General features: G+C 38.9%; 1 protein-coding gene across 1 annotated transcript; it reads right to left on the minus strand.

Moving 5' to 3' along the window:
* Positions 1–238: 238 nt before the first annotated feature.
* LOC109244724 (protein FRIGIDA-like) lies at positions 239–5,269 on the minus strand. The gene is made up of 3 exons (XM_019411861.1): positions 4,553–5,269; positions 1,302–1,477; positions 239–1,194 (listed from the first exon to the last, which is right to left on the minus strand). The coding sequence occupies exons 1-3, from the start codon at positions 5,199–5,201 to the stop codon at positions 367–369; spliced, it is 1,653 nt and encodes a 550-aa protein (XP_019267406.1). The 5' UTR covers positions 5,202–5,269; the 3' UTR covers positions 239–366.
* Between the last annotated feature and the right edge of the window lie 10,771 nt (positions 5,270–16,040).

The following is a 16,040-nucleotide window of genomic DNA, read 5'->3' on the forward strand; positions in this document are numbered from 1 at the left end:
TATACATTGGCAATATAAAGATTCTTTAAACATTTAATATAAGTTACAGTTTTACATCCACAAAGGTTTTCAAAGCATGTTTCTGCATTTACCTACAGCAGCCATTGCTTTGCACAAGTCAATTCACTTATTGAATTCTTGCAAGGAAAATCCAAGAGCTTGTCAACATAATATTTAACTTTTTCGTGGAAATGGAATTTTGCCAAGGGGTAAAACGGAGACATTGCGATACCAGGCCTTGAAAACTGAGCAGGATCATTTACTTAGCCAGTAAAACATAAGAACTTTTTGGTGCAATTAGCATATCGCATTACAAGATTGTATACTACAAGAGAAACTTAAAAGTAATAGAAGTTACTGCATGCCTTAGGGATAATATGTCCTTGGGTACAAGTAGGAAGAACGATGGTTAACAGAGGGAACGGTACCTACTGCATATGAACCGCTGTTCCGATATGGTGCACTTCCTGGAACAATATTAGCCAACTGATAAGGATCCGAAGCAGAGCTGTGGCGACCGACACCAATGGAAACACTGTTTGGCAACCCCATAGAGCCTTGCCACGGTGGTGGTGACCCGTATCTATAGTTGTGAGAGACTGACCTCTCGTGCATGGACGAACCCCCTTGCCATCCATATAACTGATTGTTATAACTTCTGGCTTGCCTGGCTCTACTATCAACCGGCATCCCTCCACGAAATCCAGCATACGAGCCAGCTTGTAAAACATTATCTGTGCTTCTTGTTATACCTGAACCAAAACCACCCATAACCACACCTCCCTCACTTGCTGCTACTGAGCCAGGAACAGTATCAGCTATCGAGCGAGCAACAGGTCCAGGCAATACCGGTGGTGACAAAGAATAATCATAAAAGTGGCCGGCAGTTCCACCTTCTAATAAGGGTCTCTGACTACAGACGTGATTAACAGCTCTTTGCTGTTCTGAACCTGGAATACGTATGCGCTTTGCCTGTCTGTCATCGAATCTTCTAGACAACCCAGTTTCGTCAAATTTCCAGTTATGCACCATCTTCTCCCTTCTTTGATCATTCCTAGCTATTTTTTTCTCCAAGCTCTCAATTCTGTCACTGATACGAAACCGTGGAATAAGCTTTGAGGGATCAATGTTATGGGCTTCCAAACATTCAATGACAGATTTCATAGTGGACAATTCCCTCTTGTTTGCTTCATTCTGTATGACGTAACAAAGAGCAGTTATGTTTAGGATATAGGAGAAGGAAGAAGGGGAGGGGGGGGGGGGGGGGGTTATTAGTGCTCGAGATGAAATTCAAGAATTACCACAACATCATGGGAACCATGCGATTTCCACTTCCTTTTCTTCAGCGATTCTTTAAATTCATGTAAAAACGATGACAAAATTGTGTAAGGGCTAATTTTTTCCTCAACGCCAAAAGTATAAGCAACATCAACAGCCTCAACTTCCATCTTATGCTTCACCATGCCCTCTATTATTTCTGAGCAAATTTACATAAATCAAAGTTAGGCAGTCAGATAATTAGTAGGTCTTCCACTCATACAAGCCAAGGGCCCAAGTATCAAGTGGGGAGAATAAAACATGTATCCAAGGTAGCATATAAAATAAGTTAAGTCATAGTCACTTATTTGTTAAATATGAGGTGGATTATGCGTTCCTGGACTTGACCTGCAGGTTTTTCTCAATCAAAAAATTTCCCCAACTAGAAATGAAAGAAAAGGGCACCCAAGGGCGTGACATAGTGGTCAATAAAGTGGATGAAAATCATGGGAGACCACGGTACAAATCCCAATAGAACCAATAAAAACACCAGGTGAATAGGTGATTTCTTCACATCTGCCTAAGCCTTGGTAGCCAGAGAATATCTGGTATTTGTGCTAGTGGGGAGTAGTAAATACTTGGTGGAATAGTCGAGTCTCGCACAAGCTGGCTCGAACGCCACTAGTGTTTTTGAGAGCGGGCCCAAGTATTTACTGGAGGAAAAAAGTCTCTATCCGTTACCAATCTACATGAATTTTATACAAACTTTTACTACCCTTGAAAACTGAGCCCATATCCTATTGAAGAAGGTAACAGATCAAGTGGCTTTTGATTCTTCCTACCAAAACAATATATGCAAATGAATAAAGCACCGAGTCAATTTAGTCATCTAGTCCACAGCCTAACATATCCCAGTTCCTTCATGGGAAAGCAACAGACTCACCCGACCCTACTTCTAAAGATAGATAGGAAATTAGGGAGTTCTAACTGCTGAGATTTGGGTAGTGACAACTGAGAGCAATAACAACAAAAACTTCTTCAGTAGCATCTTTGGTTGTTTGTCGTAGAACAGAGCAACTTCTTCAGCAGCATCTTTGCCATGCCCTACCGTGTGAACGCGGGATGCCTTGTGCACCGGGCTACCCTTTTTTAATATGCATGCACAACATTGTCATTTACATTTGAGGTAAAGGTTTAGTATAGTTTCTTAACCCATTTAGTCTTTCTAAAAGAACCCTATGCACGAGCTTCTAATAGAGAAATTTGTATAAAAAATCATACTTCTGTTGCCATTGCTTATAAACTAATTGTAGGAGGATCTTGAAGGCACATGGAAGCTGATGCGCTTCGTAAGGTTGGCCATGAAGTACCATAAGGTGGACAGATTGATGCTTCGGATTTGTTTACAAGGCTACCAAGTAGAAGCAACCAAATAAAGATCGGTTTCACTAATTAAGAAAAACAAACAGGATTGGAAGCTCTTAGCGTCTCTCTGAGGCATTATGGAGAAAAAGCAAATACACTTCTGAATACATCGAGATGAGCAACAATGTATACCAGGATAGAGGCTGAAAACTTTTGTAGAAATAGCAATGTACACCAGTTGAGGCAAGTGAAAGAGATTACATTCATTATGGTTAGCCAAATCTAAAACTAAGTTATGCATAACAGCTAGGTATCTAACTAATTTTAAAATGAATGGCAGTCTTACCGGGATACTAGTCTGTATTATTGGAAATATGGGGTTTCCCTCTGGTCCATCAACTCTTTTTGAGTGTTCACAGTAGGCTTCTTAAGTTCCTTACAAATTCCAATACACAGATATATCACCCATTTTGTGGTGATGAACAAAATATTTTACCAAACTCAATATAAAAATCTTTAGGGCCTAACAGAAGGTAGATATTAAATAATGGCAATACAGGTAACTTCAATAGGCGACATTGCATCTATTGATGCGACATTGCATTTACTGATACATAAAACACAAAAATAGAGTGACATATAAACAACTATGACACGATGACATCCATTACCACTAGAAAAGGGGAACATAATTTCCCTATAGGTCAAGGCAAAAGAAAGAAAGAGAAAGGGGGTAGAGGACAAAGTGAACAGCTATGCTCCGGTGCCTTATAAACTTGTTACTAGGAACCACCAACTCTCTCACTACTCACCCACCATGTGCTGCAATCTTACTAAATCCTTTGCAGTAAAAACTCTCACTTCCATAAGAATTTGCCATAGTCAGACACTCAGACTGCTTTGAAGACTATGGATTTTAGGAGCTTTCTGTAAACCCCAGACTGGAACTTCAGCAACAGCATAGTCACAAGGTATAACAATAAAGTCCAAGACTAAAATTTACCTTCACTAATTTTATTACATGAGTTGTATTGTGGTCTAATTAAACTCAGTACTCCTAAAAAACAAACCAGTTAATTTTCCTACAAATCATCTACTATCTCGAAGTAGAAGAAGTAACCTTACACCTAAGAGGTCCATCAAGTTTTCTGATTTTCCCACAACAAATTTCTTACTTCACGTGTTCTCTTTCACGTCAGGCCTTTCTACACTTGCATCTAGGAGACCCAGTTCTAGTTTTGCCGTTTAGAGCAAACTGATTTATGCAACCCCACCTCACTAATTGAGAGTAGGATTAGTTCAAATGCACTTCATATTCATTCAATCAGTTCCAGTCAGCTAGATGAATCTTGTATGTCCATTTTGTTCTATACAGGTTTATTTCATTCCAATACTAAATAATATCTTTGTAAGCAAACTTAAGAATCCCCTAATCACACGCTTATCTATACACATTCAACTAGCTTAATCCCAACTAGTTGTTCCCATTGTGTTATGTTTTTAGCTCCATCGTGTTACGTGTTTAGCTAACTCGCATTGGTTCCAAAAGATCTTAGATATGCTAAGACACCTTTTCTCCATGTGGTCTTAGGTCTACCTCGCCTCTTTTTACTATCTCCAATCATCAAATTGTCACATATACATGGACTGATATCTGGCACGTCACATCTATTAGTTAGAAAAGAGTTCTAAGTTCTATGCACTGACAGTGTCAATTGTAAGGTAATTACAGGTAAATTTTTAATACGCGTTAATTGGAAATCTAGTAAAAATGGTAACAAACATGCTAACACAGATTAAAATTCACTGATAATGTAACAAAATCTTAACATTGTCGGTGTATAAAACTTAAATCCTTTTAAAAAATGTACTGCAAAATGATGAAATGCAAATGTAGCTTGCAGATAAACAGATAGAGTGGAGGACCAACCTGGAATCTTTTGGATGAGCACATTTGATCTCCTAAGTGCACTTTTAATCCCCCTGATGTTACTCTTCCGAATCAAGTCCCTAATATCCTCATTCCTAAAAACTTGTGGAATCCCAAAACACCCAATAAGCAATAGCAATCCCCGCGCATCCCTTTCACTTGCCTTTTTTATACCTCGTTCATCAACCAACCTTCTTCTCCATATAACCGCTGCTTGTTCAGCTTCTTTTGAGACCGCTTCATCAATTTCGTCCAAACCCATTAATAAAAAGCACTCCAAAACCAATGCGGATGCTTCCCTATAGGAAATCATCTGCGTATCCTTATTAAGATCTTTGCCCCTTTTAGCATAAAAGTCTCCCACACAGCTGAGTACAAGCTTCGCTGCGTTAGGTGCAAGCTTTAATGCCTCTGGGAGTTGTTCGCGCAGTGTGTTTTCTTGCTCTGGGAGTGGGAGTTGCGATATTATATAAGTTCGAAGTCCCTTGCCATACATCGTCTTGCAGAGGGTTTCGAGCTGTGGATTTGGAGGTGGTTTTTTCGAGTGTTTTTCTTCGGCAGCTGCCGGTGATGGGATGGTGGTGTCAGCCGTCTCCGGCGTGGTGGCGGTGGAGGTTGGGATCGCGGCAGGACCAGCCAGATTCTCCATTGAAGAATGTGAAAATCAAAAAGCCTCTCAATGCCGTTTTATTTCATCCAATTTATGTTAGTACAATATTTCCATTTTTGGACGTTAAATACAAGAGTGTTATAAATAGACAGATTCTAGGTTTATTACTTGTTGACTAAGTCACCATTTCCCTATAAATAGAGGGTTATACTCTATTGTAATTCATCCCAAATCAATAAGAATTCTCCCTCTCTCTTTCTCTGCAATATTGTTCTTCTTCTTTTATTATTTTATAACACGTTATCAGCACGAGACTTTAACCAATTGAGTAGAAGCTTTGGGATTGAGCAAAATGATTGTCAATTATTCCATGAACTTCCTTCATGATTAAATTCTGGATTTAAGGTAAGTATTTTACCGTATTTTTCTCTTTTATTCTATACTTTGATTTTAAATACAAGTAAAGACAACAAAGTTTGATTATAACTCTAATGGAGTTTGTAAGAAATTATAACCACCTGAAGTGGTAAAATTTCTATGCCTCGCTATGATCAAATTCATGTATGATTGTGGGCAAAGAATTGAAAATCCGTCCCATTAAATTTGCTCCATTCTCATTCCCTTAAGAGAATGTGATAGCAGTATGTGATAAGTCTGAAAGAAAACAAAATTATTACTATGAATGTATCAATGGATATGGACGTGGCAATAGACGAAATTATAATCGTCATCATTTGTGGTAATGAGAACAATAAGGATTCTCAAAATGATCTTTCACTCTGTGAAAAATATTTGTCATCGATTTGACATGAGATTTTGTAAAGCACATATAGATGATTATGGTCCATTCATGATGTGAATGTGACAACATCTGATTTATGAATACATATTCATTCTTCAAAGAATATGAACGTGCTAGTGGTAGTGAATATACCGCACTCACCTCTAAAAGGAGGTTTGAGATGATATAAGAAAATAATGTCATTATTATGGCATGAATGGTCATTGGTCACGTACCTATTGTACGCCGAAATATTTTGGCATTGTGATTGTTAAAAGACAACTGTAATGCAAGAAACAGATCTTGCATATAATTTTGACCATAACCATAATGGTATAACTTTCTCTTTAAAAGAGATATCACCACATGGATGTTGATGAATCTGTGGTAGTACAAATTAATTGAGAGCTCTGCAAGAGCCAATTATACTATTTTGGAGAAACACAATTAATTACCAATAAGGTATTGTGTTGTAGTAAGTCTCAAAGAAACTTATTCAGATTCTAAAGTATACGCGAAAGCGGGTGATTATATTGAGACTATAAATAAAGGAAAGATTTAATATCTTCTATTACTACAACTTGTAGCGGGGTAATATATATATGAAAAGCTACCCGTTTTATTCTCCAATTTGTACTACATAAACAAAAGAATACCACAATGAAGTGGATATTTATTGATATAAAAACCCATATCATAATAAACTTGGAGTTTATTATTAATTGCACACGTCATGGTGTAAATCTGAACTTTATCAATATTGATAATTTATTCAGTTGGCATAACTGGTTTAGCCATATCAATTTCAAGTATGATGTGCAAAAATAAAAGAGAATTCACATGGGTAAATATTAAAGAACTAGAAAGTTCTTTACGAATTCTCTTACATTACTTGTTCTCATTAATTAATAGATCAACTAAAATTGGGATTGAATCCCATAAATGCTGGAAATTTCAAAGGTGAATATGGGCCCATTCACCTGCCATGTATACCACATAAGATGCATCTATGAGATGGCTACATGTGCGATTATTATTAATCCGCAACATGGTGTTTGCGAGGTAACTTGCTCAATAATTTAATTTAGAGCATAATTTCCAGATTTTTTATTCAAGATAGTTCATCTTGATAAGTTGGTTTACATCACAGTTGGTTTAGCAAAATAATTTATTGAGTGCCTCCACTTAATAGCTAAACTATTGCTTATGAGAACAAAGTTATATATATCAGTTTGATATACGTTATATACGAAAGTATATTTTTTTCTCCCCTCACAAGTGGTTCAGGGTCAGGAACCAAATAATTCCATCTTATTATTATTGATGTGCGGTGTATATTTTGATTAACACCATAACGCACAAAGATGGATTCTCAAAGTTGAGGAAACAAGTTAGTTTTTCTAACATGAGGGGGAGACATGATAAACAGTTGAGAAAAAGTTACGTGGAATGAATTATCATTTGTACATCTAGATCCTCGAATAAGATAATATGAACTTGAAGTTCATAAAAGGATAATTCATGTGCAATTTATTGCAAAGCATGCCAGACGCATTTGCTGACCCAAAGAAAGTAACTATATTCTCATTGCAAATGCTCCTATTAAGTCCTAGAAGGACAAAGTCTATGGTAAGCTTAAATCGTATAGACAATCGGTTTCAAATAAACTTCTTGATAAAGAAGATGAGCAAATGATCAAAATGATCATAATAAAGGAGGCAAGTGATCTAGAAGATCACATGACATAACACTTCATAAAATCTCAAGAGAGATTCAAGTACCTGAAAATATAAATGAAGAGATCTCTATGTTATGTCTTTATGAAAAATAAGGAGGTTGGAACCGATATAAAATGTTTGTCGACGACATTGATAATAGCGCTAAATATATATATATATATATATATATATATGAGGATCTTAAGTCAAGAGAAAGTATTCAAGTAGAATTGATTTCATATGAAAGACATGTAGTTTTGGACTTGCAGTTCATTTAGTTGGGTTATAAGTGATGAACTCACTTCATTAAGCCCAAGAAGTCATCTTCCTAGAGGCCCACTTTGGCGCCATGCGTGAAATGGCATGGCACACCAAGTCAAATAGAAGAGCCAATAGGATCATGCCACATGTCAAAATGACAAGGCATGCCAAGTAACATTAAAAGGCAAATGAAATAGCGCCACATGTGCAAGTGACATGTTCTGGCCAATCAAATGCGGCCTTGTCGCACTTTAATTTGATTGGTCGAAAAGAGTTTGTTCTTATCATAACTCTTCCCTCCCACAACTATAAATATGGGTCTTCATAACCCAAAAAAGATACCAGAAGTTATAACAAGAAGCAAGAGAGAGCTCGTGGATCAAATGCTGCAGATTTCTCTAAAAGCTATAAGCATTCAAGTGTTCTAAGGATTAAAAGATCAAGAAGAAGATTCAAGAACAAGCTGCAAGCCCTTGGATTAATAATACGTCAAGATTAAAATCAAGATCAGACCTCAAGCAGTTGGATTAAAATAAAATAAAATTCAAGATTAAACTCGAAGGCTCTTTTATTTACTGTTGAAAAGTAGAATCAGAGGATTCATAGAGATTGTAACACTCAAATATTTGAAATAAAATATTGCGATTGTTGCAATATTTTTCCATCTGATTTTATTTTCTCGACGCAAATTTTTTGTCCATAAATACCGGCACGCCCAGTGGGACAATCTTTACTTCTTATCTCAACTTCAATCACTAAAGTTCAAGTACGTCGAAATGGCTTCAAAGAAAATCAACTCCAGATCAACATCCACGAAGGCTGCTAACTCTAGGTTCTATGCTGATGTGGAAAGCATCCTCGATGTTACCTTTGGAAGCGTCGGACCAGTTACGAGGAGCAAAGCAAGCTCTTTAGGAAAACAAGCACTCTAGGTGTTGTCCGCATCAACCATATTTTTGGATCTTCATCCTCAAAAGGAGCAAGATCCTCTACGAGCGTACCCAAAGGAGGAAGAGATATTGCTAAAAAGATCAAGAAAACTCTACCTATGCTTGACCTCTCTGGATCCAAGAACTCTATTGTGAAGGAAGATGATGATATTTCAAGTGACGGATCTTCACCACTTACACCACATAACATGAGCCAGTTGAGAATCAATATGTGTGACAATCCATGCTACTCTCCATCATCTACAATAATCATGCAAGCCATGGTGACAAACGCTTCATCTGTGGAGGAGCAGTTAGCAAACTTGACGGAAGCAATCGCTGGCTTGACTAAGTACATGCAAAATCAAAATGCTAGAATTAACAAGCTAACATACAGGGTGAGAATTTTTATGGAAGAAGAGTACACCCATGCACCTGGCAAGCTCCCAGAAGTTCCAGAGAGTGATTCTCCCCCAAGAAAAGTAGTATCCGCTTAGGCTATCCCTGTCTTATCTGAAGGTATGATTCCAATCGATCAACTGAAGGAGTTCATTGAAAGAACTATTAAAAACAAGTACGAAGTTGCTACCAAGTCCTCTCTTACATACGCAAAGCCATATACTGAAAAGATCGATATGTTGAAGATGCCTGCTGGCTATCAACCTCCAAAGTTTCAACAGTTTGATGGGAAAGGCAATCCAAAGCAACACATGGCACACTTCGTTGATACATGCAACAATGTTGGGACTTATGGGGATTACCTCGTCAAGCAGTTTGTCCGCTCGCTAAAAGGAAATGCTTTTGATTGGTATACATACCTCGGGGCTGGATCTATTGATAGCTGGGATCAACTAGAGCAAGAGTTCCTCAATCGCTTTTATAGCAGAATGCGCTCTGTGAGCATGGTGGAACTTACAAATACTCATCAACGGAAGGGTGAACCAGTTATCGACTTTATCAACCGTTGGAGGAATGCAAGTCTCAACTGCAAAGACAGGCTTAGTGAAGCTTCTGGCATAGGGATGTGCATCCAAGGCATGCATTGGGGATTGTGCTACATCTTGCAAGGTATCAAGCCTAGAACATTTGAAGAACTCGCAACTCATGCCCATGACATGGAATTGAGCATGGCCTCCGCTGGAAATGAAAGTTTGCCTATTTATGAGCCTCGCAAAAGGAACGACAAGTAAGAAGTCAGGAAATGGAGTAATCTCGTACCCAAGTCTAAAAACAAAGAAGCTATGAGTGACAACACATCACCTGCGAAGTTCACGACAAAGGTCGGCAAGAAGCAGAGTATGAAGTCCACTTCTTTCCAAGATAATCCAAGTGGAAAGTTGACTCTAAAAGAAATGCAAGAAAAGGAGTACCCATTTATGGATTCTGATGTGCTCGGAATTTTTGAAAAGCTCATCGAGTTAAATCTCATTGAGCTTCCGAAAATGAAACGGCCAAATGAAGCTGGGAAAACGAATGACCCAAATTACTGCAAATACCATCGACTTGTGAGTCACCCTCTGGAGAAGTGCTTTGTCTTTAAGGATAAAGTTATGGACTTGGCTCGTGAAAAGAAGATCGTGCTTGAAGATGAGAAAGCAAGCGCAAACCAAGTCTCTATCACCTTTGGCTCATTCAATCCAGATGAATTATGTAGTTTTAAAAACAGTAAATATGAAGAATTACTGGAAGACAACAAAGTTGAAGTTGATCATCCTGATGATGATGAAGGTTGGACGTTGGTGACTCGTCGTAGGCGCAACAAAAGGAGCCCACGTAAAGAATCGATAGAACAACCAACAAGGAAAATGATGGTAAAAAGAACAAGGAAACATAATCTCGTTAAGCATTTGAAGAAGGCAAAAGTGGAGGTGCACCACCCTCAAAAGCCACGACATCCTGTGACCTTGGAGGAGTTCTTGCCAAGTTGTTCAGCGTGAAGATTTCCCATGATGGTATTGAGGCCTATTGTTGCAATGCTGATAAAGGGGAAGAAAAGAGTGATGACCTACGTTCACAAATGACAATCTTCTACTAGGTGACACTACTCATAATGGCCCGTTGTACCTGGTTGGCTATATGTGCAATGAGAGGGGGTAAACCTAATTTTGGTTGATGGAGGATCCTCAGTGAACATCTTGCCAATTTTCATTGTGAAAGAACTTGGTATTCCCATGAACGAACTTTTCAGAAAGTCATGTCATGATTCAAGGATTCAACCAAGGGGGGCAAAGAGCCATAGGTGCGATCAGGTTGGGAATCACCATTGAAGATATGCAATCAAGTGCATGGTTGCAAGTGATCTATGCAAAACTTCATACAACATCTTGCTTGGAAGGCCTTGGATACATGAGAATAAAGTGGTTCCATCTACCTACCATCAATGTTTGAAGTACTACGAGGGAGGAGTCGAGAAGAAGATAGTTGCTAATGACGAGCCATTCACCAAGGCTGAATCATACTTTGCCGATGCAGTTCTACTTGAAGAACCGCATTGTGAAGGAGCTAAAAGCTGATGATGTCATAAATGGCAAGAATGATGAGTCCACGACTAAGAGAGCTGAGGTGGTTGCCGACAAAACCAAAGATGTTGCTGAGGAAGTGCACCCTAGCTCAAATAAATCTCATAAAGGGAACATTGTGTATCATGGCAAGTAACTCCTACACTCCGCTAAGTACCTAAAAAGAAGAAAGAGGAGGGCGAATCATCCAATCTCTAAACCAATATTCTAAGGGAATTAACTCTTCCGATCAAATGAATTGAGGCAGTAAAGCTATCCCCAATGCTACTTGGAGGGTTTGTGGCCCAAAATCATTCCTAGAATGTGGGGCTCCCTACAAAGCGTACAAATGAAGGCTTTGATCCTAATGTTTACAGGCTATTTGCAATAGCCCGATATAATCCCAATGAGCCATCAAAATTAGGAAGATCCCATTAGAAGCTGCTACAAGAAAAACACGTGAAGGTCTGGGATACAAGCAACCTCCACCAGTTCGCATCTCCATAAGAAGGGCAATCAATAATTATATCACTGTAGAAGATGAATCTGCCGCTTTTAACGGACCTTCAGTATTTGATCCACTTGGAAAATCAACTGTGAGGACTTCCGTATTTGAGAGATTGGGTCCATTAAAGAAAGGGAACTAGTTCCAGAGAAATTATCAAAGCATAAGAACACCCACTTCGCCCAGAATCCAAAATGGTTCCATCTAGAATGAGGCGACAAACAAAACTTGTGGTTTCATATAAAAAAGTACTGAAGGTAAAGCCATATACTGTGGTCTACACTATGGAACGTGGCAAAGATGAAGAAAGTGTGAGTTCTTCGTATCATGTTACTGTACAAGGCGAGAATGGTGTTCCATACCTAATGGAGGATGATGCAGAATTGGAGGATGTTTCGCCGTGTTATCACATATACTTCAATGATGGGGACTCTCAAGAAGATGAAGATGCAAAGGATGCTCCACCTGAACTTGAAGAAGGGGTAAAAACAATAGTGGACGCTTTGAAAGAAGTAAACCTTGGCACTGATGAAGAACCGAGGCCCACTTATCTAAGTGCTTTACTAGCAGCCGATGAAGAAAGCACTTATATGGAGTTACTCAAGGAGTTTAAATATGTCTTTGCTTGGAGTTACAAAGAGATGCCTGGCTTGGACCCTAAAATAGCATTCCATCACCTTGCAGTCAAGAATGACGCTCGTCCTATTAAGCAAGCTCAAAGGCGCTTTAGGCTGGACTTGGTTCCCTTGATTGAAAGTGAAGTTAATTATAAACTCATTGAAGCTGGCTTTATTCGTGAAGTTAAATACCCAACATGGGTCTCAAGTATTGTCCCTGTAAGGAAGACGAATGGCCGGATCCGAGTGTGAGTTGACTTCAGGGACCTCAACAATGCATGTCCCAAAGATGAATTCCCGCTTTCTATTCCAGAGCTGATGATCGACGCTACTACTGGTTATGAGGCAATGTTTTTCATGGATAGTTCGTCGGGAAGTAACCAAATTTGCATGGCACCAAAAGATGAATAGCTTACTACATTCGACACCCCCAAGGGTATTTATTGCTACAAGGTAATCAAGCGGTTCATAATTCTGACGTTTCTACACCAAGATATGAGTTTTTTGGTGAGACTGCGAAAATCTGAAATTTTCAACGTGGTGGAATCTAAAGTTGGTTGCAAAATATTACCTGGGGAAATTCTTAAGGTGCTTGATTCCGAATTTTGGATATGTCTCAAATTTTAAAGTTTAGTTTCTAAGGAATCGAATGACTCATATTTTTGACGTCCTCACATTGAGATATATATATTTCCTACCCCAAAAGGTACAAAGGTGATGAACAATGTTATCCTTAGAGAAAAAGGTGGATGTACCTCCAAATACCGAGAACTTCGAGACTTGAACGAAAACGACGTTTAAAAAAAAGCCAAGTTCTATTATGTGGACGTCGATACATCATGATAAGAAAATAACTATTGACATTGAACCACAAAGGAAGAACGAGACATCGAGAAAATGCGTGATATAAAGTAAAGCAGATAGAGTTTTCATTCCTAAGAATAACCGTTAGTTAATCAAATGCAAAAAAAAGAGGCAAATAAAATACTCTGTATAGACTAATCCAAACACAAATTGTAATTGACCAAGTCTTTAAGGGTAGCATCTAGGTGCTGTTTCTTCGTCTCCACGCCGGCCAAGTCATCAATGGTTGCCAGAGAAACATCAGAACATCTACGGTACTCCTCTTCAGCAGATGAGACTCTAGATTCAATCTCTTCAACCTCTTTCTTGGCAACATCTCGGAGAGCTCTTAACTGTTTTACCTTCTCCTTGGCCTCTTTGAGAGACTGACTAGTGGTAGACAATTTCTCGACCTTCTTCCCTTTCTCAGTCAAGACAAGATCAAGATGTTCTTTGGCGTTGAAAAATGACTCTGATTTTTCAACATCCACATCCTTGTCAAAAAGAGTTGATCGTGCCTGGTCATATGAAGTGGCAAGCTCAAAGAAAGCCGTCAATAGGTCTTTTAGAGGGGAAATATCCATATCCTTTGCATCCATCTCCTCGAGAATCACTTGGATCTCGAATTTGAAGAGAAGAAGCATAATCTGCAGTGAGGTCGGTGAGTTTGGCATGAATTTTAGCCCAGGCATTCAAAATGAAATCCTTGCGAAGAGTCAAGACAACCTTTCTTCCATCAAAGATAGACATAGTTGGCGTTGTTCTTTGGTGTAAATTAGGCCCAGATTTTGCTCCAAGACTAGGAATGGAAGTCTCCTCTAGGTCTGACTTAGGTATTGGAAGTGATTTCCTCAAGTCTAGATCCGCCACGGATTCGCTACTGCCTTGTGGCTTGCTTTGGTGTGACGCAATTAAAATATGAACACAGTTTGGCTGCATAGTAAAGGATAGAACGTTAGTGAAATTACTTGGATATTATAAGATAATATGAAAGTTTTAATCATTACCTCTTTAATAGACATCAAAGTTCTTGAAGCACTACCAATGTTGTCAGTAATCTCGATTACACCGAAATTGGCGTCTCCTTGTTTGTTTGAATATGGCTTCACCCGCTTGAAGTTTTGATCTCCATGACTACTATCACTCTCATTTTGAGATGGACAATTTTTGAAGGTAGGAACAACAGTGCGTAATAGAAAGGAACCCTCATTGACTTGATGAGCCTGGACAAGTCCCTTTTTTTTGAAGTTCTTTATATGGAGGTCCCTTGACATCGCATGGTACAACCACTTTGGATACTAAAGTAGGAGGTTTGTCCTCCCTATTATGCTCTGGAGGCGTGATATCTAAAGGCATAGCAGTAGCTGGCCCAGCGGTATTCACCAAAGATTGCAAGTGGTTTTCAAGGAAGTTTCTATGCACTCTTTCCTACTAATACTTATAATCGGACGAGACATACTTCTTCATCTTGGGCATAATTAGGGGAAATGTGCCCTTTGACCTACTTTTAGACAACACGCAAGTTCGTAAAAGTTCCAATCCTTTTCCTAAAGAAGCCTCACGAAAATCTTGATCCAAGCAACCGGGGATGTCTTGATAAAAGCTGAATTGACGACTGAAGCGATGAGGGTTATAAGGCTCCACAATGAACGTCGATCCATTTCTCAAGGAAGGTAATTCGAGCGAATACTCATAAAATAATTTGACTCGGACTCTTCCTCATTTCCATCATCACGATAATAATATGGTTGAGAATTACTTGGCATTGTGGAAGTCCATGCGGCACTTTCTCCTCCATGAATACGTTTTCTCGCGTCTTCATTTCCAAAGTATCTCGGCGTTCCCTCACCTGAATATATGGCCATCAGAGGAGTAGCCGGCCTATTTGTTAGAGAAAAATGAGCCTTGAAGTAACAGGCCAACCAACCATACACATAATGAGTTAGGAAGTAAACTCTAGAAGGATTGAGTGGTAAGCCATTTGAAATTGTGTTTAAGCCCCTATAGATGCTAGCTAATACTGGAACGGCGAGGTTAATTCTTTGCCCACATGCTAAAAAGCCTGCAATCTTGAAAGTCTCAGGCCGAATGAAATCACCATCTTTTGTAGGGAGCACAAAGACACATAACCAGCATGATAGGAAAGCAGCAAAGTATACTTCGTCTTTCTTATACTTCTAACGCCAAGTTTAACAAATAGTACATCTTCAATTTCTGACCAATTGACCATTTTATCTATGGCTCCGGTAGGGTTGTGTGTTGATATGGGACGAGCTGACTTCTTTTCTTTTCTCACTGGAGGTTGTTCATAATTTACAATCTTTTTACACCAAAACTCTACCCATCTTCTCACAGGGACGTCATAACTTTTAGTGTTTATTTCTCGGAGTTGGTGATATGCATCAAACAATTGCGGACAAGCTTGTGGAAGAAACATTTTATCCTTGTCGTAAGCACCTGTAAGTTCTCGAGTATTTGGAATAACATCCTCATAAGAAGACCCCATTAAAGGCAGACCCCCAATAGTGCATAAGTCCCAAAAGGATATAGATAACTCTCCGACTGAGGTAAGCAACGTGTTTGTACGAGGACACCAAGCCTTACAAAAGGCTTGCATGATACTTGTAGAATGATCATAAGTAAATAATGATGCATAGACAACATCGTAAATATTGGTGGCCCTCAATGTTCGATGGTTCCTGTCACACCTCCTTTTTTACACACCC

The sequence above is a fragment of the Nicotiana attenuata genome, unplaced genomic scaffold, assembly GCF_001879085.1.
Source record: "Nicotiana attenuata strain UT unplaced genomic scaffold, NIATTr2, whole genome shotgun sequence".
Taxonomy (NCBI): domain Eukaryota; kingdom Viridiplantae; phylum Streptophyta; class Magnoliopsida; order Solanales; family Solanaceae; genus Nicotiana; species Nicotiana attenuata.